Source organism: Loxodonta africana, chromosome 14, assembly GCF_030014295.1.
Source record: "Loxodonta africana isolate mLoxAfr1 chromosome 14, mLoxAfr1.hap2, whole genome shotgun sequence".
Lineage (NCBI taxonomy): Eukaryota > Metazoa > Chordata > Mammalia > Proboscidea > Elephantidae > Loxodonta > Loxodonta africana.
In genome coordinates this window covers 91,617,726-91,640,373 of record NC_087355.1, presented here as the reverse complement: position 1 = coordinate 91,640,373, position 22,648 = coordinate 91,617,726, and the positions used below count along the sequence as shown (strand labels likewise).

The window sequence follows — 22,648 nt, the reverse complement described above, 5'->3', positions numbered from 1 at the left end:
TCTGGGCTTGTTCGAGGTGGTCTGGAGAGGCGCGGTGTTGGCTCTGGGCTCGTTTGAGGTGGTCTGGAGAGGCGCTGGGGCTTTGCTCAGGGTTGGGTGTTGTCAGGAAGCAAGCTCAGTCTACACCCGAGCATCATCCACACACACACATCTCTGGAAGAAGGCAGACAGAGTGAGGCTGGAGCCAGAATTGTAAAGGGGCTGCTGCTACTAGGAGTGGCCAGGATGGGGCTGTCTGCTCCTCCGTGTTTTGGAAGATGATAATGTCTCATCCAGACATGACTACTGTGTGGTCTTATGTATGTCTTCATCCATCACGGTCACAGGATTAAATTGTTTTTATTGTAAACAGAACTCAGAGGCTTATCTGTGAATGCAGGTTAGCACCCAGCAGCCACCAAGCCTATCTGTGAGTGCAGGCTAGCCCCCAGCATAACCAGGCCAGGTTTTGAGTGCCCAGCCCCCTGGTGCTGGGGCTGCCTCTCTTCTCACCTGAAAACTCAAGCTGGTTAACCCCACGGTTGCTCTGGTCTCATTCTGCTTCGTGAATCAACAGAACGACCTTCTATAGACACATCTGCCTATCAGGACCTGAGGGGCTTGGGCCATCTGGCAGCAAGGCCTCTGCTGCCCCTGCCCCACACCTGCAGACTCAGCCCTCGCAGGGAGCTGCCCCCAAAATATAGCTTAGCAAGAGTTTCCACCCACCTTGGACTGTCCTTGCATTTAGGATTATTCATATGCATTCCCTTAACCATATAAATGCTCCGTGGCTTCCCTTTCATTGTGAAATCCTGATGGGCCAGGGTCTGAGTTGAACTGAGGGGTTCCTTCTTCCCCTCATCACCGCCTCGAGTGCCCCCAGGCAGGGCGATGAAGGGCACCTGCTGTGGAAGTTCGGCTGGAAATGGGTGGTGCTGCCGCTGCCAAGGCCTGTGCTAAGGGGTGCTCCGTGTGGGAGGGAAGTGTTAACAGGCAGTGTAACTCCGGTTAGCAGTGCCAAGACAGGCAGCTGCTGTGGAGAGTGTGCGGGACCCAGCATGGGGCCAGGGGTGTCGGGGGGCCAGAATGGTGGACAGCGCTGTAGGGTGGCACCTCCTTGTGGCTCTGGCCCAGCAGGTCAGGCCGGCAGCAGGACTGAAGTTGCGGGCAGATAGCAGGGTCCACACACCAGGTTGAGGATGTGAACTTTATCTGACAGGCAGCCACTGCAGGCTCCAGGGCTGGGAGGGTGGTGGCACATGATCCCGCCCTTTAGAGACGCACTGGTGGCTGGGCAGTGGCAGCAGCATGGAGTGGGCCTGAGGAGCCTGCATTAGACAGAGGAGCTGGGTGCACTGAGGGGTGGGAGGCAGACTGACAGGACGTTGTCACCTCAGGACGAGGATGGCTTGTTCCCTGCCTGGGTTCCTGGGGGTGGGATAGCGGTCACGTAGATAAGAGATGCAGGGCAGCAGGTTTGGGGTGGGCTGCAGTGTCGTTGTCTTCACGTGGGGTCCAGTGTGGCGGCTGGGTGCCAGGCACACAGGCGGAGAGGACACAGTGGCAGGGAGATGGCTGGAGCCTCCGGACAAGCAGTGGAGGAAGGCCTCAGTGGGGTGTCCAGGGCCAAGGCTGTCTCTATCCCAGAGCCTGGGGTGGGTGGTTTAGAGCACAAGGTGGTGGGTCCTCAGGCAGGACAGGGCTCAGGCAGTGGAGGGACCCTCAGTGAACACTGCCCGAGCATCCAGAGGGTGGGCTGGGGAGGAAATGCAGAACCAGCTGAGCTGAGGGTCCTGGAAAGGGGTCTGGTCAGGCCCGCAGGGAGCCGTAAGTGGGCTGGGGCCTGACTGGCCAAGAGCTCTCCAACTTGGGCTCCAGCCTGCAGCTTCCTTGTGGGGAAAATGGAGGAGTGAGGGTGGGGGTCTTTGTGTGAGCCTAGCCCTGTGGCACATCCGAGTGCTCAGTGTGGGACTGTATAGAGACTGGGAGGCCCTAGGCTCCCCACATAAGACAGGCTGGCCATGGGGTAAGCCTGGGGCTCACAGGAGACCCCACCCCATCACTCTGTACCCATCTCCAGAAGCCAGTGTGGTACACAGCCAGGCCCCTCCCCACCGTGTGGCGAGGCAGGGTGCTGTGAGCCTCAGGGTCCCCATTGTCAGAGGGAACGCAGATATATACCTCATGACATGGCCCCCAGGGAGATTGTAGAACAGGAAGTGGAGAGGTGGATGTGTTTAAAGGATTAACTGCTGGCTGCCTCCTCCAGGCCTATCAGACCTTCTTCTAAGTGTGGACACTGCTCTGTTTTCCTCATTGCCCAGGGGTGCCTGGGCTTGCCCCCCGCCCCCCCCACCAGCACCTGGGTGAGAAGAGGGCAGAGATGTTTCCACTTATTGGAACTTTAATGACGGCAGAACAGAGGAAGGTATCCCCCCAACCCTGAAACATCCCCACCCCCTCTGTCCTCGGGGCTCAGCACAGAGATGCAGACCCCCACCCTCCAGCCCGAGAAAGTGGCACTCCAGGGTGGGGAGAAAGAGGGGAGACTATGCCAGGCTGAGGAGCTGGGACAAAAAGGGGGACGTGCACTCTCTTCTCTTAATTCCTCTTCCCTGGGACCTGGTATTGCCCCCAGACCCTGGGTGGGGCTGGCAGGCAGGGCTCATGCAACAGTGAGGGGCGGAAGGTGGCACAGACATCCTGCCCATCACCCCAGGCGGGGGCGGGAGGGCTACAAGAGGCCATGCGTGGCCACGCGGGTCCATACAAAGTATCTGCGGTGTACGTACAGGTTGGAGAGGGCGCCCTCCACCCCAGGCTGCACCCAGGGCCAGAGGGGGGAGGTACAGGTGGCACTGCCATGCCAGGGGCAGGGTCCTGGCCAGCCCGGGGGGGCATGGCGAGCCAGCAGCACGGCCTACTCCTTTGCGCGGCCGATGATGGCGAGGATGTACAAGAAGATGTTGATGATGTCCGTGTACAGATTCAGTGCCGCGAACACGTACTCCTCCGGGCTCAGCGACAGCTGCTTGTTCCCCAGCAGCAGCTGGGTGTCCACCGCCAAGAACTGAGTGACAGTGCCGCCACAGTGAGAGAAGGCTCGGCCCCTCCGGCACAGAAACCTGCCCGCCCGCTGCTGCCCCACTCACGCAGGTGAAGAGCAGGGCGCCCAGCGAGGCGTACACAATCTCCAGGATGCGGTTCCGGATGAAAATGCAAAGGATGGCAAAGATGAACAGCACCACCACGCTGACCAAGAGCACCCCCATGCACGAAGTGAAGTCGTAGCGGGTCTGCGAGGACACAAGGACACGGGCCTGGGTGCTGGGCTCGGAGGCCCCTACCCCGGGGGCTGCAGCCTGCCTCAGGGGCCTCACCTGCATGGAGAAGATGACGACAGTGAAGCAGACGGTCGTGGTGATGCCCACAGCCATGATGACGGCCTCCGTGTCGTAGAAGCTGGCGATCATGCCCACCATGTAGGACAGACTGACGGTCAGGATTGACTGTGGGAAAATGTGAGCGTGCTGAGCCACTCTGCCGCCACTGTGCCCCTCTGCAGACAAAAGGATCCCAGGGTGACCAGGCTCCAGGGAGGGGGACCGTGGGGTTGGAAGGCTGGGCCTGGGGGCCGAGGGCCCGGGGTTACCAGGGCAATGAGGTTCCAGGGGTGCTTTCGCCGGAAGTCCCCACAGCAGCTGAGGACAATGAGGGAAACAAAGAAGACGGCATAGGAAACGTAGTAAGTCCAGACGTTTGCCCGGACAAAGTCCTTCACGCCCCCAACGAACGTGAACACGGCCACAGAAGACAAGGTCACTGAAAGCTGCAGGGTCAGGACCAGGAACACCTGTGAGAGAAAAGGTTCAGACCCTGCCTGCCTGCACCCAGGTGACAGGTGCAAAGTCAGGACCAGGAACACCTGTGAGGGAAGAAGCTGAGAGCCACCTGCCCTGCAGCCAGGTCCCCCCCCCCCCCGCCCCACCCACCTTGCGGATGAAGGCCTGCCGAATGCTTTTGTCTTCCCAGTTGGTAGCGGGGAAGTCCTGGTTGTCATAATAGGACGGGGGCCCTTCCTCATGGTAGTTTCCCCGCAGAGGAGCTGAGGGCAGGGTGGCAGGTTCAGCAACCACAGGCTTCAGCCCAGGCCCACCCCCCTGCCCCCCAAGCCCCTACTCACAGCCTGGGTCCTCGAAGGCCTGCGGTTGTCCATAGGGGTTGGGGGGGAAGGGACTCTGAGGATAGGGCCCTTGTGGGTAGGCTCCTTGGGGATAGGGCCCTTGTGGGTAGCCCCCTTGGGGATAGGGCCCCTGAGGGTAGGGGCCCTGTGGGTATGGGGAGGGGCCCTGGGGGTAGGTGGCAGGGCCCTGGGGGTACCCTGGCTGACCATAGGGTGCAGGCTGGAAAGAGGGCTGAGGGTAAGGGGCCCCAGGGTAGGGAGGCTGCCCATAGGGAGGCACAGGAGGCTGGGGTCCCCCAGGATATCCAGGGTTGGGGGGAGGATAGTTGTCCCCAGACACCAAGAAACTCTTTTCATGGGACATGGCCTCAGCTTCTGTGGCCTCCCCCTGGAGGAGAAAGAGAGAGACGACGTCGACCTGCAGCCTGGAACCCGGCTGTGGCAAGCCGCACCTGCTGCCCCAGCCCAGGGGTTAAGAAAGCCAGGAAGTCTCCGATTTTTGCTCGAGAAGTGGGGCTAGAAAAGGCGGGAGGGGACACGGTGCCAAGCCTGGAGCTTCCGAAGGGGGCTCCAGGCCCATCCCAAGGGTGGGGGAGGGGAGGACGATGGGGCGACGCTATCAGCCCCAGACTCGGCCCCGTTGTTTTGGACAAGGAGCTGGAGGTGCCTTCTGCGCGCTGCCGGTCCCCCGCCCCCAGTGGCAGCGCGGCCGGCCGGGCCGTGTCGGGTGGGGTGGGGTGCGCAGACCCTGCCCTTCGTCTCCCCGCTGTAAGCAGCTTTCAGGGCCGGCGCCGGCGGCTGTTTCTATCCCAGGAAATCCCCAGGCCATCTGCGACGACGGGGGCTGACCCCCCGGCGGACGGGCCCTCCGCGGGAGGGGCAGGCCTGGGTCGGCTGCGGAGCCTGCCGTGGGGTGCGCAGAACGGGGGGTGCGCGGGTGTGGGCGACGGAGGCGACCAGAGGGCGCAGGAACAAAGCCGGCGGGGGCGGGCAGGCGGCAGCCGCGGGGGTCGGAGCCCAGGGCGGGGGTCGGAGCCCAGGGCGGGGGCCGGAGCCCAGGGCGGGGGCCGGAGCCCAGGGCGGGGGTCGGAGCCCAGGGCGGGGGTCGGAGCCCAGGGCGGGGGTCGGTGCCCAGGGCGGGGGCCGGAGCCCAGGGCGGGGGCCGGAGCCCAGGGCGGGGGATACCCGGGCCGCGGTTCTCGCCCCGCCGCAGCGCGCCGCCCCCCGCTCGGCCCGCTGCGCTCCCCGCCCCCGCCGCCCCCGCGGGCCCCGAGCCGGCCCTGCCCGCCGGACCGCTCCCTGCCGGTGGCTGCGTAGGGCCCGCGGGGGCTCTGGCGGCGGGCCCGGGGCTCTGGCGGCCGGACAGGCGCGAGGGGGCGCAGGCCGGTGCTCACCGCTCGCTGGGCGCCGCTGGCCGGTGCGCTCGCGTCCGCTGGGAGGCCGGGCGGTCGACGGGCCGCTCCGCCTACACCGCTCCGCGGCCGGCTCGGCTGGGCCTGCGCCTGCGGCTGGGAGACGCAGGGGCCTTGTGACGGGGCGGGGCCAGCGGCGGGGCGGGGCTTGTGACGGAGATGGGCGGGGCGGGGCTTGTGACGGAGCGGAGCCGGGCCTCCGGGGGCGGGGCTAGGCCTGAGGGCTCGTGATGGGGCGGGGCCGGGGCTTGTGATGGGGCGGGGCTTGTGGCTAGACCCGTCCCCCATGTGCGCAAGGCTAGGTCTGCGGGGCTCCTCCCGCGCAGACCCGACCCCTACTCCCTGCCCAGGACAGAGGTGAGACCAGGCCTGGCAAATTTGGCTCAACGTTCCATTGACGCATGTCCGTCCCTTTCTGCAGCTAAAGTACGTTCACTATTCCTGTTCGTTGGAGTCTCCCAAATCCAGATGCCTAGTGGTTTAATTGCATTACTGTCTCTATCAGTTGAGACTACACCATGTGTGTGTCTAGCACGGTGCCAGACTTGCTATCCTCGCCGTCTTCCTCACATCTCCACAACGAACTGTCAGGGTGGTTAAAGGGTCTGAGGTTTGGAGATGCAGGTTAACTTCCTGGCTGGGCCGTGGACTCAGCAGGTCTCCAGCGCCCATGAGGCCGCCTACTACTGTGCTTCCCCGGCCTGTGGTGGTTCTGGAACGCTCTGTCCTGTGCCAGTAGTTCAATGCTGGACATCTGGCTCTGGTCGGGGAGGCCCTGGTTCTAGCCTTTGTACGTTTGTGCAGTGTATATACTCCCGCGTGGCTGAATTCATGTAACAACAACCAGTTCACAGAAAGTCCAGAAAATGGGACATTCTGGTCCCATAGGAGCTGGCTCCAGCCCAGAACTCCCTACGGCAGGTCCTTTACAACAGCGGCTCGAGTCACATGAGTTATTCAGTGTGTTAGAATGGGATACACTCCATGAAAGGAAAAAAGTGGAGCAGACAGGGATGGATTCAGGCTTGGTAGAACCAAAAGCTTAAACACTTTGAGGGGCCTCTTTCAGAACAATTTAAAATGACAAAGCTTCACGCTGACTTTGGGAGGGCCCACACAGGTCAGAGGCCCTTCAGGGATTTTAAGTTCATGTTAATTCTGCCATTAAGAGCCAAATAGGGGAAGCACAGTTTTTGTGGGTTGTCTGTGAAGAGTAGTTAGGGTGGGCCTCACTGAGCAGATGGTGGGAGAGGCAGGGGGAGGGCTGGCCAGGTGGCTTTGTGGGGACGGGGCGCAGGTAGAGTGAGGGACAGAGGCAGGGGTGAGGTGCAAGTCGCCTGTTGTGCTGGAGGAAGAGCCCAAGGCCAGGAGGCTAGAGCCTACTGCCCACCGCCCACCACCCACCGTCCACTGCCCACCCGGGTGGCTGCTGGAGGGATGAGGCCGACAGGGACTGGAGCTAGGTCAGACGGAGCCTGGACGACCCTCCAAAGGACTTTGGCTTTTACTGTGAGCAACTTGGGGGCGAGGGTGTGCTTAGCCCCTGGAGGGAGTGGGGTGCAGGCTGCATGGACTGAGGGGTGAAGGGAGGTGGAAACACAGAGAGACTTTGGTTTTTACTCTGAGTGACATGGGGGGCCATGGGTATGCTCAGCCCCTGGAGGGAATGGGGTGCAGACTGCATGGGCCAAGCGGTGAAGGGAGGTAGGGACATGGAGACCAGGGACAGTGAGGGTGGGGGGACAAGGGCAGTGGCAGGGAGTGGATTCTGAGACGTAGCCCAGGTGTGAGGCCTGGTGCCACAAGGCCCCTCTGTACCCCATTTCCCTGCACAGCAAGGAAAAGGCAAGTGAGGTGTGTGGACACTCAGCACGGCACTCCTGGTGGGGTTAGCCACAATGACCGTGATGGTGACTGGGCAGCTGGCCAGGTCCAGGAGGTGAGGAGGGGGAAGGAGACTTGGCTGGAGCCCGGCTCTTGTAGGTCAGGGTGGGAGCATTCACCTTCAGTCTTCAGGAAGGCAAAGGGCCCCAGAGCCGCAGATGCTGCTGGAGTGACAGCCAGGCCTGGGAGCCCCTAAGTCTGGGGTCCCTGAGTTGGGGCAGTGACTCAGAGTCCCCTTGGGTGGATTTAGTGGGGCAGGGGTTACTGGTCATTTCGGGGGCCCACAGGGAAAGGCCAGCTGAAGCTGAGGAGTACCAGAGACCACTCACCAACAACTCCTCCCTCTGCCAGGCCTCTCGAGGGGCAAGGCCAGCCAGCACCTCCCGGTGACCCGGGCTCTCTGGGCCCAGTTGCTGGTGGGAGAAGCTTCTCAGGTGGGGTGCGGTGGGGTGAGGCGGGGCGAGCGGGCTTCTGCAGGAGGGGCCGCCGGCAGACGTTGCAGAAGCACCTGACCGGAGGCACCCAGTCCCCAGCCTCAGGCCCGGCCCCTCCCTCTCTAGTTCCCTCTGAGTTTCACTTTTGTTTCCAAGCGAAGCCTGCCGGCGAGCGAGACGGGACCCCGGGGCAGATTCGGGAGCCGGGCTGCGGGCTGGGGACCGGGCGCAGATTGGTGGGGTGTATGTAAGTGACAGGTTAGAGGGCACGTGGGGGGGGGCTGGGGAGGGGCTGAGGATGGAGTGGGCCTGGGCTCTTCCTTCCCACCGCTTGGCCCCAGGTTGCGATGGCGGAGGCGTCCGCGGCGGTGGAGGTCCGTGGGTTGCCTCCCGACGTGCCGGATGAGCTGCTTACGCTCTACTTCGAGAACCGGCGGCGCTCTGGGGGCGGTCCTGTGTTGAGCTGGCAGAGACTTGGCTGTGGAGGCGTCCTTACCTTTCAGGAGTCCGCAGGTGAGGGGGCTAGCGGAAGGGGCGGCCTGGGAGCCCCAAGAGCCTGCCAGCTCTGACCCGCGTCCGCCCCTGCCCGCAGATGCAGTGAGGGTCTTAGCGCAGGGGGAACACGTGCTGCACCGGGCGCGGCTGAGCTTGCGGCCGGCCCCGCCCCGGGCCCCCGGGCGTCTGCTGCTGCAAGGGCTGCCCCCTGGTTTCGCGGCCCCGCGTCTGGAGAAGCATGTGCAGGCTCTGCTGTGCGCAGCCGGGCTCCCAGAGCAGCCCTGCCGTGTCCTGGCCAGTCCTCGGCCGGACTGTGCGCTGGTCCAGCTGCCCACGCAGCTCTCCGAGGCAGGTGAGAGGCGGGACTGCGTGGGGGTGGGTAGGGAGGTGCCCAGCTGACTCCTGCCCTCCCCACAGAGGTTGGTGTCCTGGAGGAGGAGGCCCGAGTACTGGGCTTGGACGGCGCTGTAGTGACCCTGGCCCGCATGCCCCAGGCCCGAGCGGTGCGGGTAGTGGGGGGCACACCGGCCCCAGACCCGCTGCTGCTGGAGCTGTATCTGGAGAATGAGCCCCGCAGTGGTGGGGGGCCGCTGGAAGACCTGCGCAGCCTGCCTGGGGCCCTGGGCATCATCGTCTCCTTCCAGCAGTGGCAGGGTGAGTGGGACTGCCTGGGCATGCCCGGCCCACTACCACAGAGCACTGACCTCATCCATTCCTTCCTCCAGCGGCTGAGCGGGTGCTGCAGCGGGACCACTGGCTGCAGGACTCTAAGCTGCACCTCATCCCCCATTATGACATCCTGGAACCCCAGGAGCTTGCCAAGGACACCTGTGAAAGGGATTGCCTGGCCCAGCTGTGTCCTGAGGCCTCTGAGCACACACTCTTGGAGGCTGGAGGGCCGACGAGGGTTCTGGAGGGCCAAGGAGCTCTGACAATGACAGACCCTGTGGAGGCACCAGGGCAATCAGAGACCACTCTGAGGCTGGGGCCCGTGGAGCTGCTGGGGCAGGAGGGGCCACTGAGCCAGGGACTCGTGGGGTCTCCAGGTCAGGAGGAGCCCATGAGCCTAGGACCTGTGGGGTCTGTGGAGCAGGAGGGGCCTGTGAGTCTAGGATCTGTGGGGTGTCTGGAGCGGGAGGGGCCTGTGGGCCTGGGACCTGTGGGGTCTCTGGAGCAGGAGGGGCCTGTGCACCTGGAACCTGTGGGATTTCCAGGTCAGGAGGGGCCTGTGGGCCTGGGACCTGCGGGGTCTCTGGAGCAGGAGGGGCGTGTGGGGTCTCCGGAGCCGAGGGGTGCGGTGGAGACGGTGCTGTCGATGGAGCCCGGGGCGCTGCGCTTCCTGCAGCTCCACCACCAGGACCTTCTGGCGAGCCTGGGAGATGTTGCCCTCTTCCCCCTGGAAGGGATGGATGTGACTGGCTTTCGGGTATGTGACTCCTGGGACTCCTCGTTGTCGGTGCCCCTCCCACTGGGGGCTCTGCTCATTGTCGGTCCTCCTCCCACGGGGGCTCTGCTCATTGTCAGTCCTCCTCCCACGGGGGCTCTGGGTCCTTGTTGTCGGTGCTCCTCCCACGGGGGCTCTGGGTCCTCTCCCTGTGCCCTGACCCTGCAGACAGCTCTTACCCCTGCCCTGCAGCTCTGTGGCGCCCTGGCCCCGTGCCAGGCGGCCGAGGAGTTTCTTCGGAGCCTGCTGAGCAGTATTAGCTGTTACGTGCTGAGCCTTAGGCACCCGGGCAGCGCGAGCTTCCTGTTGGGCCCGGAGGGACAGTGCCTCCTTCGGGGACTGGAAGCTCAGTTCCAGTGTGTCTTTGGGACAGAGCGACTGGCCAGGGCTGCCTTGGACATAGGCCCTGAAGAGGTACAGGTGGAGTCCTGCCCAACCCTCCCCCTTCCCACCCCTGGACCGAGCAGGGGTGTGAGCCTGGTTGGCCCTGACTTCTCCCTGCAGATGGACCCCATTGAGTCCCTCCAGGCCCACATCCCATTGCCCTCAGACAGTGCAGGCAGTGTCCAGGAGAACGTGAGCCTGGGTGAGGCTCCCTGGGGACCCCCCATGCATCCTGGGGCCTTTCCTGATCTCACTCTCTGCCTTGCTTCTCAATCTACCTGTTGCCTGACCCTGCCCACTCATACCCTATAGTTCCTAAACCTTCTTTATCTTTCACTGTTCCTTGACTCATCATGTCTTTCATCCCACTCTGGCTGGGACCCCGACCCTGACCCAGGGGCCTCTCCTGCCCCCAGAGGAGGTCCGAGAGCTGCTGGCCACCCTGGAGGGCTTGGATGGGGAGGAGTGGCTGCCCCTGGAGCTGGGGGAAGAGGAGCCTGAGAAGGAGCCTCCCCAGGAGAAGGAGGAAGCAGTGAGTTTGGGGTGCTCAGTGGAGGAGCCTGTGGCCCCCAACCCTGGGACTCTAGGGAGACTAGAGGAGGAGGCCGCACTGCAGCTGGCCCTCCACCGGTCACTGGAGCCGCGAGACAGCGTAGTTGAGCGGGAGGAGGCAGCAGCGTTGCAGCAAGCCCTGGCCTTGTCCCTGCTGGAGCAACCTCTGTTAGAGGCAGAAGAGCCCCCAGGGAGTGGGGCAGGCGGGCCGGCCCAGCTGGTGGTGCACTCAGCCTTCGAGCAGGACATGGAGGAGCTGGACCGGGCACTGGAGGCTGCCCTGGAGGCCCACCTCCGGGAGGAGACAGTGGACTCCAGGGGCCGAGTGCTGTCTGCAGAGCTCTGTGCCCAGCTGGAAAAGTGCCATGGTGTGAGCATTGGCCTCCATGAGGACTATGCTGTCCTCCGTGGCTTTGGAGCCCAGCCAGCCCGTGCAGCCCGCCACTTCGCAGCGCTGCTGGCCTGCCCCTGGGATCAGAGTGAGGTCTTTCCCCTGGCGGCCTCGGGCCCCTCCGGTGAGTGGACACAGCACGGTGGTGGGTGGGTGGCCCAGCCATCAGGGGCCAGGGCCCCAGGCACAGCCCTCACCCCTCTCTCCCCATGCCAGCGCCTCAGCCGAGGCTGGAGGGCCCCTCCAACGGGGGGCTGGAGTGTCTGGCTGAGAGCTCCGAGGAGTTCCAGGAGGTGGTGCAGGCCTTCTATGACACCCTGGATGCTGCCCACAGTAGGATTCGCATTGTCCGCGTGAGCACCATCTGGGCCTGGCCCAGTTTGTGGGCTGTTGTTCTCCCTGTGTCCGAGTCAGGCTGGCCGGGAGCTGGGGTACGGATGTAGCTCACTGGGGCTCCCAGCCTCATCCCCTGGCAGAGGGAGTTCACAAGGTCGGGTAGGAGAGACAGAGGGCAGAGATGTTGGGGGTCAGCCCTGGAATTGATGAGCCTGAGCCAGGGTCACCGCTCCACCTGTTACAGTGGGTGACTGTGGATGGTGCTGACCTGCTCTGTGCTTCAGTTTCTCTGTTTGGAAGATGGGGTGTCAGTGGCATGTTGTGGTTACTTGAGGACATACCTAGTGCTGGTCTAGGTGCTGGGACGCAGGTGAGCATGAGACCAGCCCCTTCTGAGGCACTGGCGTCTAGCAGGGAGAAGCGGGCAAAGACAAGTGCGTCATCTGTGATGGTGCCACCAATGTGAGGAGGTCTAAAGCAGAAGGAGGGCGTTGGTCAGGCATCTGAGGCCTGGCAGGGCGTCAGAAGGAGTGGCGGAGGCTGCCTGTGTGCCCAAGGGTCCCTCTGAAGTGGGTCAGGAGAGGCCACAGGGTGGAGGGGGAAGCCGGCCAGAGGCTCCCACCACCCTGTGGTCCATGAGAGCAGGACAGGCCAGGTGGGCGGTGGGGAAGTGCTGGGTTATGCGGCTCTTTCAGAGGCAGGGCTGAGGAGATTTCCCACGGAATTCCATGTGGCCTCAGAGAGAGTCAGGATGACTTCGACGTTTGAACCTGAGCGATTGGAAGGGCGGGCTCTTCTCAGCTGAGCTGGGCAGCGGGGAAGGGGCAGATGTGGATGGAGCCAGGGCTGGCTGGGGCGTTTGAGATGGAGGGCCAGCCTGTGGTCAGATGACCAGGTGACCCCACCAGGAAAGTGATGGTGGACAGGAAGGAGGTCCAGGGCTCCCGGAGCAAAGGAGACCAAGACTAGTGGTCCTTCTGGAGGAGGAGAACTAGGGACTGAGAATGTCTAGGCTGAGGGAGGGCCTTCAGAGGGGTGATTGGTGGGCAACACAAGTGCTGTGAGCTGAGGCGGGGAGTCAGAGTGACACCCTCAAGAACGCCAGCCTGGAGGTGGGTGAGTGGGTGAGGTGGGGCCAAGGGCTGAGAGCAGGAGCAGCAGTGGGCGGAGCAGCAGGTGCAGGCAGGGGTCTCCACTGCAGGGAAGCGGGGGCAGTTTGTGAATGCAGGTTGAGAGCAGGGTGAGGACAAGGAGGCTGCAGCTGTGAACAGCTCTGAACCAGGGAGGAGGGACATGGGGGGTGGGTAGAGGAGAGTAAAGGGTTGGAGACTAGGTTTTCCAGCAGACAAGACTGATCCAAGCTGAAGGAGGGGATATTAGAGAGGGCTGGTAGGGGAGGGGGTGCTTGGACCCTCATGGGAGGGAAGAGTGTGGGTGGAGGTAGAAAATCCATAGGGTTTTCAAGGCTGCAACCTTTCAGAAATAGATTGCCAGGACTTTATTCCGAGGCACCTCCGAGTGGGTTCAAACTGACAGTCTTTTCGGTAGTAGTTGAGCAATTAACTGTTTGGGTCACCCAGGGACTCCTCACAAAGGGTAAACACCTGTAAGCAAGGTCATTGCTGAAAGGTTCTCATCTCAGTGCTCAGAAGTTGAGGTGGGTGAAGCTCCTCAGGGGAGCGCAGCCCCTAAGCTCAGGACGCCCCTCGGAGCCCTTCTCCAGCTGGGGCTCAGAGTGCTGGGTCGCTCCCAGCTATAGACTGGCCAGGAGAGAAGGGGAGGGCTCTGAGGCACCCCTGCAGGAACAGAGTACACTTCCCTTTTGCTCCCCTCAGCATGCTGGCCCCAGAGGTGCCCCCCTGGGGAACAGTCCTGAGTCCCCCTTCTGGGCAGCATCTGCCCGGGACCTCTAGCTCCATGGGAGGTGGCTGTGTCACTGCTTGGTCTCAGCCTCTGGATGTGCCCAGTGGTGACACAGAGCCCCAGAGAACACTGGGAGTTATAGGATGAGAGCCCTGGTATGAGGGGAGGATGGAAGAGGGAGTTGCTCATGGCTGCCCTCCCCTCCTTCATACTCACCCACATTGGCCAGGTCTCCACCTCTCTACTGCAGGCTCCTCTCTCCCTGGGTCACAACTACCACCCACTCACTGCCCCCGACAATCACCACCCACCACCACGCCCTTCCAGGAGATGACCGCTGTGACTGAATCCAGTGCTCTCCTTCTAGTTACGGACTCGGCAGCTGTCAGCTCTGCACTTTGAGAGGACAGACTCACTGCCCTCGTGTCATCTCCTCCCTCGGTGGCTTTGTTAATTATACACAACTTGGTTCTTCTAGCTACACCTTTTCCTTCATTTAACAACTTCAGAGACCGTTGCTGCCCGCCTGCACGTTTGCCCTTCGTTCTCTGGCATCTCCCTCCCTACTCTGGGTCACAGTTTGGTCATTTACATTATTTTTATTACATAGTCAAGTTTGCTAACTTTATATTCAGTAACTGTCGTGAGACCTCTGTGCTTTGGCCATAGGCTGATAAATGAAAAAAACCCCTTGCCGTCGAGTAGATTCTCACTCGCAGCGACCCTATGGGACAGAGTGGAACTGCCCCATCGGGGTTCAAGGAGCTGCTGCTGAATTTGAATGGTTGATCTTTTGGTTAGCAGCCAAGCTCTTAGCCACTGTGCCACCAGTGCTCCGTAGGCTGATGGATGATGATAAAATATCTATCAAAGAACTGTTGTTGGTTTTGTCATGAGCTGCTGTCAGGACAGCCCCTGACTCCCGGTGACCCCATGCTCGGACCTTTGTGCTGCACAGTCTCCACTGGCTGATGTTCAGAAGCAGATCACCAGGCCTTTCTTCCTAATCTGTCTTAGTCTGGAAGCTCCGCTGAAACCTGCTGCATAGAACAGCAACACGCAAGCCTCCACTGACATCGCGGAGGTGGTTGCACATGAGGTACATCATCTGGGAATTGAACCTGAGTCTCCCACACATTGTTGTCAGGTGCCGTCGAGTCAGTTCCGACTCATAGCAACCCCATGTACCACAGAACGAAACACTGCCCAGCCCTGCACCATCCTTCCCATCGTGGCTATGCTTGCGCCCATTGTTGCAGCCACTGTGTCGATCCACCTCATTGAGGGTCTTCCTCTTTTCCGCTGACCCTGTACTCTGCCAAGCATGATGTCCTCCAGGGACTGATCCCTCCTGACAACAGGTCCAAAGTATGTAAGACGCAGTCTCGCCATCCTTGCCTCTAAGCAGCATTCTGGTTGTACTTCTTCCAAGACAGATTTATTAGTTCTTCTGGCAGTCCATGGTATACTCAACATTCTTTGCCAACACCACAATTCAAAGGTGTCAATTCTTTGATCTTCCATATTCATTGTCCAGATTTTCCATGAATATGATGTAATTGAAAATACCATGAATTGGGTCAGGCACACCTTAGTCTTCAAGGTGACATCTTTGCTTTTCAACGCTTTAAAAAGGTCCTTTGCAGAAGATTTGCCCAGTGCAACACATCTTTTGATTTCTCGACTGCTGCTTCCATGGATGTTGATCACGGATCCAAGTAAAATGAAATCCTTGACAACTTCAATCTTTTCCGCATTTATGATGTTGTTCTTATTGGTCCAGTTGTGAGAATTTTTGTTTTCTTTATGTTGAGGTGTAATCTATACTGAAGGCTGTGGTTTTTGATCTTCATTAGTAAGTGTTTCAAGTCCTCTTCACTTTCAGCAAGCAAGGTTGTGTCATCTGCATAACACAGGTTGTTAATGAGTCTTCCTCCAACCCTGATGCTGGGTCTTCTTCATATAGTCCAGCTTCTCAGATTATTTCCTCAGCATACAGATTGAATAAACCAGACAGTATCCCCTTGTTCTGTCTGAATAACTGCCTCTTGGTCTGTATATAGATTCCTCACGAGCACAATTAAGCGTTCTGAAATTCCCATTCTTCACAATGTTATCCATAATTTGTTATGATCCACACAGTCGAATGCCTTTGCATAGTCAATAAAACACAGGTAGACATCCTTCTGGTATTCTCTGCTTTCAGCCAGGATCCATCTGACATCAGCAATGATATCCCTGGTTCCACGTCCTCTTCTGAATCCAGCCTGAATTTTTGGCAGTTCCCTGTCGATATACTGCTGCAGCCACTTTGAATGATCTTTAGCAAAATTTTGCTTGAGTGTGATATTAATGATATTGTTCGATAATTTCCACATTCAGTTGGATCACCTTTCTTGGGAATAGGCATAAATACGGATCTCTTCCTGTTGCTTGGCCAGGAAGCTGTCTTCCAAATTTCTTGGCATAGACGAGTGAGCACCTCCAGCACTGCATCTGTTTGTTGAAACATCTCAACTGATATTCCATCATTTCCTGGAGCCTTGTTTTTCCCCAGTGCCTTCAGAGCAGCTTGGACTTCTTCCTTCAGTACCATTGGTTCCTGATCACATGCTACCTCCTGAAATGGTTGAATGTTGACTCATTCTTTTTGGTATAATGACTGTGTATTCCTTCCATCTTCTTTTGATATTTCCTGGGTCGCTTAATATTTTCCCCATAGAATCCTTCACTATTGCTACTTGAGGCTTGAATTTTTCTTCCGTTCTTTCAGCTTGAGAAACGCCAAGCGTGTTCTTCCCCTTTGGTTTTCTATCTCCAGACCTGTGCACGTGTCACTATAATACTTTGTTTTCTCGAGCTGCCCTTTGAAATCTTTTGTTCAATTCTTTTACTTAATCATTTCTTCCTTTTGCTTTAGCTGCTCGACATTCGACAGCAAGTTTCAGAGTCTCCTCTGACATCCATCTTGGTCTTTTATTTCTTTCCTGTCTTTTTAATGACCTCTTGCTTTCTTCATGTATGATGGCCTTGATGTCATTCCACAACTTGTCTGGTCTTTGGTCATTAGTGTACAGCGTGTCAAATCTATTCTTGAGATGGTCTCTAAATTCAGGTCGGATATACTCAAGGTCATACTTTGGCTTTCGTGGACTTGCTCTGATTTTCTTCAGTTTCAACTTGAACTTACATATGAGCAATTGATGTTCTGTTCTACAGCCAGCCCCTGGCCTTGTTCTGACTAATGATATTGAGCTTTTCCAACATCTCTTTCTATAGATGTAGTCGATTTAATTCCTTTGTATTCCATCTGGCGAGGTCCATGTGTATAGTTGCTGTTTATGTTGGTGAAAAAAGATATTTGCAATGAAGTTGTTGGTCTTGCAAAAGTCAATCATGTGATCTCCGGCATCGTTTCTATCACCAAGGCCATATTTTCCAACTACTGGTCCTTCTTCTTTGTTTCCAACTTTTGCATTCCAATCACCAGTAATTATCAACGCATCCTGATTGCATGTTCGATCAATTTCAGACTGCTGAAGCTGGTAAAAATCTTCTATTCATCTTTGGCCTTAGTGGTTGGTGCGTAAATTTGAATAATAGTCATATTAACTGGTCTTCCTTGTAGGCGTGTGGGTATTATCCTATCACTGACACAGCTGTACTTCAGGATAGATTTTGAAATGTTCTTTTTGACAATGAACACAACACCATTCCTCTTTAAGCTGTAATTCCTGGCATAGTAGACTATATGACTGTCCAATTCAAAATGGCCAATACCAGTCCATTTCAGTTCATTAATGCCTAGAATATTGATGTTTATGCGTTCCATTTCATTTTTTAAAAAATTTCTATTGTGCTTTAAGTGAAAGTTTACAAATCAAGTCAGTCTTTCATACAAAAATTTATATATACCTTGCTGTATACTCCTAATTGCTCTCCCCCTAATGAGACAGCACACTCCTTCCCTCCACTCTCTCTTTTAGTGTCCATTCTGTCAGCTTCTGACCCCCTCTGCCCTCTCATCCCCCCTCCAGACAGGAGATGCCAACATAGTCTCATGTGTCTACTTGATCCAAGAAGCTCATTCTTCACCAGCATCATTTTCTATCCCATTGTCCAGTCCAAACCCTGTCTAAAGAGTTGGCTTCGGGAATGGTTCCTGTCCTGGGCTAACAGAAGGTCTGGGGACCATGACCACCGGGGTCCTTTTAGTCCATTTCATTTTTGACAATTTCCAATTTTCCTAGGCTCATACTTCATACATTCCAGGTTCCGATTATCAATGGATGTTTGCAGCTGTTTCTTCTCATTTTGAGTCGTACCACATCAGCAAATGAAGGTCCCGAAAGCTTTACTCCATCCACATCATTAAGGTCGACTCTACTTTGAGGAGGCAGCTCTTCCCCAGTCATCTTCTGAGTGCCTTCCAACCTGAGGGCTCATCTTCCAGCACTATATCAGACAATGTTCTGTTGCTGTTCATAAGGTTTTCACTGGCTAATGCTTTTCAGAAGTAGACTGCTGGCTCCTTCTTCCTAGTCTGTCTTAGTCTGGAAGCTCAGCTGAAACCTGTTCTCCATGGGTGACCCTGCTGGTATCTGAATACCGGTGGGATAGCTTCCGGCATCACAGCAACACACAAGCTCCCACAGTACAACAAACTGACAGAAAGGTGGGGGCTCCCACACATGGAAGGCGGGAATTCTACCATGGATCCACCAATGTCCCCAGAGAACCATAGAGGCAAATGAAATCCCAGTCATTAAAACTACTTCATGGAAGAGAATTTTCTACGGGTCAAGGGCTAGTGGATCTTCTCATTTCCCTGACTTTCTTCATTATCCCTGGGTCATGACCACTGGGTCACTCTTTCTCCCTCAGCTACCTTCTGTGTGGATTCTTGTTTAGTAGAAGTATCTTCTTGAGTGGGTGGTGAACATCTTTGATTTTTAAGTTTATTTTGCCTTGACAGAACTGTTTTGCAGCTTTTAGACGTTGGTATAAGCTCTCCCTGTCCTTGCGGGTCCTGATATGCCTTCATTTGGCCTCATTTTTCACTAAGGGTTTTGCCGTATACAGAGTCCAGTTCAGAGGACTTTTACCCTCAGATCTTTGAAGACATTGCTCTTTTTCTTTCCTCTTAAAATTTTTTATTTTTGGAAATTAGAACATAATTTCTCCCTGGTCTCAGGATCCAGTATTGGTGGTGAGAAGCCCAGGGTAAGGTTTTCTTCGGTTTGTGTATCCACTTGGGTGTTGGTGGTGGTGTGTGCATGTGTGTCGGAACACTTCCTGGAGGTTTCCTTCACTTTGAAGGTGTGGGGTCTCCCTGGCAGGTAGGTGCTAGCAGTGCGTCTTTCTCCCTTGTCCTTCTTGGTAGTTTGGTGGTCCTTTCAATCGAAGGTGCTGCCTTCGGCTTAGGAACACCTGGGTTTCCTCAGGTTCTTCCTCCACTGTCCTCTTCCTGTGGAGTTGCTGTGACCAGCCGACTCCCACCTGCCTCCACGCTCTACCCACTCTCCCCTTCTTTCTGGTTAGCTCTGCACTGGGTGGCCCCTGAGCGTGACCCTCGGGCACAAGCTGGGTGTTTAGCCCACCCACTCAGCGATCACACCCACAGTGTAAGACCTCTATTTTCAGACTTCTTTTTCATGGCAGCTAGCCTTGCTTCGTAGATACAATATTCCTTTGCCTCCGGACTAGTTTGGAAACCCTGGTGGCGTAGTGGTTAAGTGCTATGGCTGCTAACCAAGAGCTCGGCAGTTCAGATCCACCAGGTGCTCCTTGGAAACTCTGTGGGGCACTTCTACTGTGTGCTACAGCGTTGCCATAAGTCAGAACTGACTCCTTGGGAGTGGGTTCCAGACTTTTTTCCAAAGCTCTGGTGGATCCCTTAATTTGTGCTTCAGGGCAGACTGTGAGGTTGGTCACTCTGAGCCTTCTGTGCCACCCAGCACTGAGTGGTGGCTGGCATCTTATGGTGTTGGGATCAAGTCCTGCTGGGCAGTATTGGTGGTGTGGTGCCCAAGTTTTGGTGAGTGGGCTGAGTGCCCACTTGCAGGCCTACCTAGAGGGAATGGGACTTCACTAGAGGGGGAGGGGGTGGGACTTCCGTGGAGGGGGCCAGGTCTACCTAAAAGACCTCAGTTGTCACTCAACCCCGACGGGGGTGGCTAATATCTGCTACTGCTGCTACTGGGCATAACGCCATGGGGGCTCCATTGGTCTCCCCGCCCCTGAACTCCAAGAGGCGCCCTGAGGCAGGGCTCAGCTCTGATCCTGGGTGGAGAGCGGGAACACAGCCCCGCAGCCCCGCTTGATGGCGCCATCCCGCAGGTGGAGCGCGTGTCGCACCCGCTGCTACAGCGACAGTACGAGCTGCACCGGGAGCGGCTGGAGCAGCGCTGTGAGCAGCGGCCGGTCGAGCAGGTCCTGTACCACGGCACGTCGGCGCCCGCCGTGCCCGACATCTGCGCGCACGGCTTCAACCGCAGCTTCTGTGGCCGCAACGGTGAGGCGCAGGCCAGGCAGGCGGGGCTCGATGGCCCTGGCGCCCCTGACCACGCGCTCCTCCTCGCCCCGCAGGTACGCTCTTTGGGCAGGGTGTGTACTTTGCCAAGCGCGCCTCCCTGTCGGTGCAGGACCGCTACTCGCCACCCAACGCCGACGGCCACAAGGCGGTGTTCGTGGCGCGGGTGCTGACCGGCGACTACGGGCAAGGCCATCGCGGACTGCGGGCGCCCCCTCCGAGGGCCTCTGGCCACCATCTCCTGCGCTACGACAGCGCCGTGGATAACCTCCGCCTACCCAGCATCTTCGTCATCTTTCACGACACCCAGGCGCTGCCCACCCACCTCATCACGTGCAAGCGCACGCACCAGGCTTCCGCTTCCCCTGGGGACCTGTCCAGGGTCTGAGGCTATTCCCCGACCTCCTGACCCAAGAAGCCCCCCCGCAACCGTCGGCTCAGCCTCTGGCTTCCTGCTTCCCAAGCTCCCTGCTCCCTATAGCTTTACCGTCCCCCTGCAGCTGAGCTGCCGCCGGGGGTGCCCCAGCCTCTGTGGCGGGGTGGGGACAGGCGGCCGCGGCGGAGGGTCCAGGGCCGGGTCCCGTTTGAGGCTGAGCAGGCCCAACCACCAGGGGTCAGCAGAGCCCTGGAGGAGGGTGGCTGGCTGACCCGCCCGCCTCAGCCGAACCTCCCCGCGGTTCTGCCATTTGAATAAACCTGTACTTGAAACCTGGTGGACCTCCAGGTGCGACCTCTGCCTGGGGGTGATGGGGGACGGGGTCCGGGCTGCGAGCCTCCTTAGGCGGTTGGCAGGAGCCCTCGGTGGCGGAGCCCGGGCGGGCCGAGCCGCGCTGGCGCGACCCCACGCAGCTTCCGTGTCACGTGCGCCCGACAACGTCTCCCTGACGACCTGCCGCCCTGGGCACGCAGGGAGGGGGCCGCGCCGGCCACGGGAGTGCGCACCGCGGCAGGCTTCCCGGGCCCGGCCGTGCCCCGCGGGCTCCAGCCGCGTTGCGTGGCGCGCGCCCCGCGCGTACACGGCGCCCGGACCGCGCGCACCGCCCGCTCGCTCAAGCCGGGACCCGCGCCGCTGGCTTCGGGGCCGGGGCGGGGCTCTGCGCTCGCCCCGCCTGCGCCGCCTCCACGGCTCTCCGGGCGGAGCAGTTTGGCTGCGGTGGCCGAGCCGAGCCGAGCGGAGCCAGCAGGCATGTACAAGCCGGGTCGGGGCCTCAGGGACGCGGAGCTGCAGAGCTGTGGACGGGGAGGCGGCCGCAAGCGTCCCGAGATGAGGGGCCACACCTCAGCCCCTTCTGCCGTGGGGCGGGCACCCCTCCCCGCGCTCCCGCGACTGCGGAACTAGACGGGCGGCGGCCGGGGCGTGGGCAGGAAAGGCTGCTGGGGGTGCTGACGGCGGGGCGCCGGGACGGGGGCTGGGGCCGGGCGGGCTGCGAGGAGCCGGGGGGCCGGGCGGCGTGGGCCCGGCTCGATGCCCGCGGCCCCCTTCCCAGCCCTGAGTCTGAGGGCGGAGGCACAGAGCCCACATTGTGCCTTCACACCACCCTGCTCCTGCCGGGACAGAGCCCGGGTCACCTCCGCACGCCAGCGCTCTTGGACTGGGAGCTGGGGGCGTGCACGCGTGGGTGTGCCTGCGCTCTGGCTGTGCCCGCGGAGCCGCTGCGAGTGCCTCGCAGGCTGGGCTGCTGAACGGCGGCTCCAGCTCCTCCCGGCCTCCCGCAGCCGAGCTCCTACGGCCCACGCCGCTGCGGCGGCGGCTCCAGCTATTAATAGACCTTCACTGCGGAGACCGAGGTGGAACTGCGCGGGCAGGGTGGGGGTGATGGAGGGTCCTGGAGACAGCTTGGAGGTAGAGTGCCAGTGTCCAGGGCGGGGGTGAGCCTTCTCCCTGGGGAGCAGGCTGGGCAGGCGGTGGTCAGCGGCCAGAGCGTGCTGGTGGCTTCCTTGCTGCAGCGCCTTATCAAAGTCCATCCAGGCTTGGATTGGGGTGGTCAGTACCTGATTGATGGGGTTGGGGGTGCGGGCAGCGTCCACAGGAAGGTAATTGCCCCCGACTTGGCAGTGTAGAGGGTGGAGGATGAGGTCAGTGTCGTGGTGATGGGATGGGGAGTCGGAATCCCGGTGCCAAGGGAAGGGACTGGCTGCTGCCAGCTGCAGAGAAGCGGGGTCAGGATCCTGATGATACACAGAGGGTGTGGGGTCAGTGTGTGGTGTCTGTCCCCTCCACAGTGTGACCCCCTTTCTACTGCCCCCCAGGAGGCTATGTCAGGCGAAGGCCCTGAGGTGCGGCCAGTGGCTGAGGATGGCTCCAACGGAGGCAGCAGCTCCCCCAGCCCTGGGGACACTCTGCCCTGGAACCTGGGGAAGACACAGAGGAGCAGGCGAAGCGGGGGTGGCTCCGGGGCCAACGGGAGTGTCCTAGACCCCGCTGAGCGGGCAGTCATTCGCATTGCAGGTAAGGGCGAAGGGCCTCGGTGGTCTACCTTGTTGATTGAGCACCTGCTGTGTGCTGCGTGCAAGTATTCGATTGGGAAGAGAGCTTTGAGGGCCTCTTCTGTCCGAGGTGAACGCAGACAGGCACGGCGCCACCTGCTGGCCACCCAGTGAGCTGCCGGAGCCGGAGGTGGGGCTTTCTGCTACTGGTTAGCGTGTGGACCAGGCTGTGGACAGCCGGCCATCCGTGGCCTTATGATAACGGTCCGTTGCTTAGACACGGTGATAACAATTTTGCTGGCTGCTTGGGGCCCTCCAATGCCCCTGAT

At 59.4% G+C, this 22,648-nt stretch overlaps 3 protein-coding genes across 10 annotated transcripts in view; 2 read left to right on the top strand and 1 right to left on the bottom strand.

The window, feature by feature from the left end:
- Positions 1-2,368: 2,368 nt before the first annotated feature.
- Positions 2,369-5,670, bottom strand: GRINA (glutamate ionotropic receptor NMDA type subunit associated protein 1). Its single transcript, XM_064268210.1, has 7 exons — positions 5,560-5,670; positions 4,166-4,553; positions 3,975-4,087; positions 3,635-3,835; positions 3,363-3,491; positions 3,135-3,278; positions 2,369-3,052 (listed from the first exon to the last, which is right to left on the bottom strand). Exons 2-7 carry the CDS (start codon positions 4,527-4,529, stop codon positions 2,903-2,905), a joined length of 1,101 nt encoding a protein of 366 aa, XP_064124280.1. The 5' UTR covers positions 4,530-4,553; positions 5,560-5,670; the 3' UTR covers positions 2,369-2,902.
- A 2,340-nt stretch (positions 5,671-8,010) lies between these two features.
- On the top strand, positions 8,011-20,404 carry PARP10 (poly(ADP-ribose) polymerase family member 10). Of its 7 annotated transcripts, none has more exons than XR_010317848.1 (11): positions 8,011-8,142; positions 8,237-8,408; positions 8,488-8,742; positions 8,808-9,044; positions 9,116-9,816; positions 10,027-10,248; positions 10,339-10,420; positions 10,635-11,285; positions 11,378-11,514; positions 13,590-14,459; positions 19,700-19,723. XR_010317848.1 is itself a non-coding variant. In XM_064268203.1 (11 exons), exons 2-11 carry the CDS (start codon positions 8,243-8,245, stop codon positions 20,278-20,280), a joined length of 2,958 nt encoding a protein of 985 aa, XP_064124273.1. In that variant the 5' UTR covers positions 8,011-8,142; positions 8,237-8,242; the 3' UTR covers positions 20,281-20,404. The 7 variants fall into 7 exon arrangements, 6 of the variants coding, with proteins under 6 accessions (XP_064124273.1, XP_064124278.1, XP_064124277.1 ...); XM_064268203.1 differs by lacking the exon at positions 13,590-14,459 and adding an exon at positions 19,949-20,404 and having other exon boundaries at positions 19,700-19,874; XM_064268208.1 differs by having other exon boundaries at positions 14,378-14,459; positions 19,700-19,809.
- Positions 20,405-20,975: 571 nt separating this feature from the next.
- PLEC (plectin) overlaps positions 20,976-22,648 on the top strand; it is a 58,716-nt gene continuing 57,043 nt past the window's right edge. Inside the window, exons 1-2 of one of the 2 annotated variants that reach the window (XM_064268188.1) lie at positions 20,976-21,076; positions 22,143-22,341. In XM_064268188.1, coding sequence (XP_064124258.1) covers positions 22,149-22,341 — 193 coding nt within the window. In that variant the 5' untranslated portion in view covers positions 20,976-21,076; positions 22,143-22,148. Of the gene's footprint in view, positions 21,077-22,142; positions 22,342-22,648 lie in introns of those variants that run through there. The other variant, XM_064268196.1, reaches the window with a different exon arrangement.

Excerpts from the sequence above, each read along its gene's own strand:
- GRINA (XM_064268210.1), bottom strand. The coding sequence starts at position 4,529 with ATGTCCCATGAAAAGAGTTTCTTGGTGTCTGGGGACAACTATCCTCCC. Across the intron at positions 3,492-3,634 it reads CCTGGAACCTCATTGCCCTG|TCAATCCTGACCGTCAGTCT; the intron begins GTAACCCCGGGC and ends ATTTTCCCACAG. Across the intron at positions 3,053-3,134 it reads GCGCCCTGCTCTTCACCTGC|TTCTTGGCGGTGGACACCCA; the intron begins GTGAGTGGGGCA and ends ACTGTCACTCAG.
- PARP10 (XM_064268203.1), top strand. The coding sequence starts at position 8,243 with ATGGCGGAGGCGTCCGCGGCGGTGGAGGTCCGTGGGTTGCCTCCCGAC. Across the intron at positions 8,743-8,807 it reads CACGCAGCTCTCCGAGGCAG|AGGTTGGTGTCCTGGAGGAG; the intron begins GTGAGAGGCGGG and ends CCCTCCCCACAG. Across the intron at positions 9,817-10,026 it reads TGGATGTGACTGGCTTTCGG|CTCTGTGGCGCCCTGGCCCC; the intron begins GTATGTGACTCC and ends CCTGCCCTGCAG.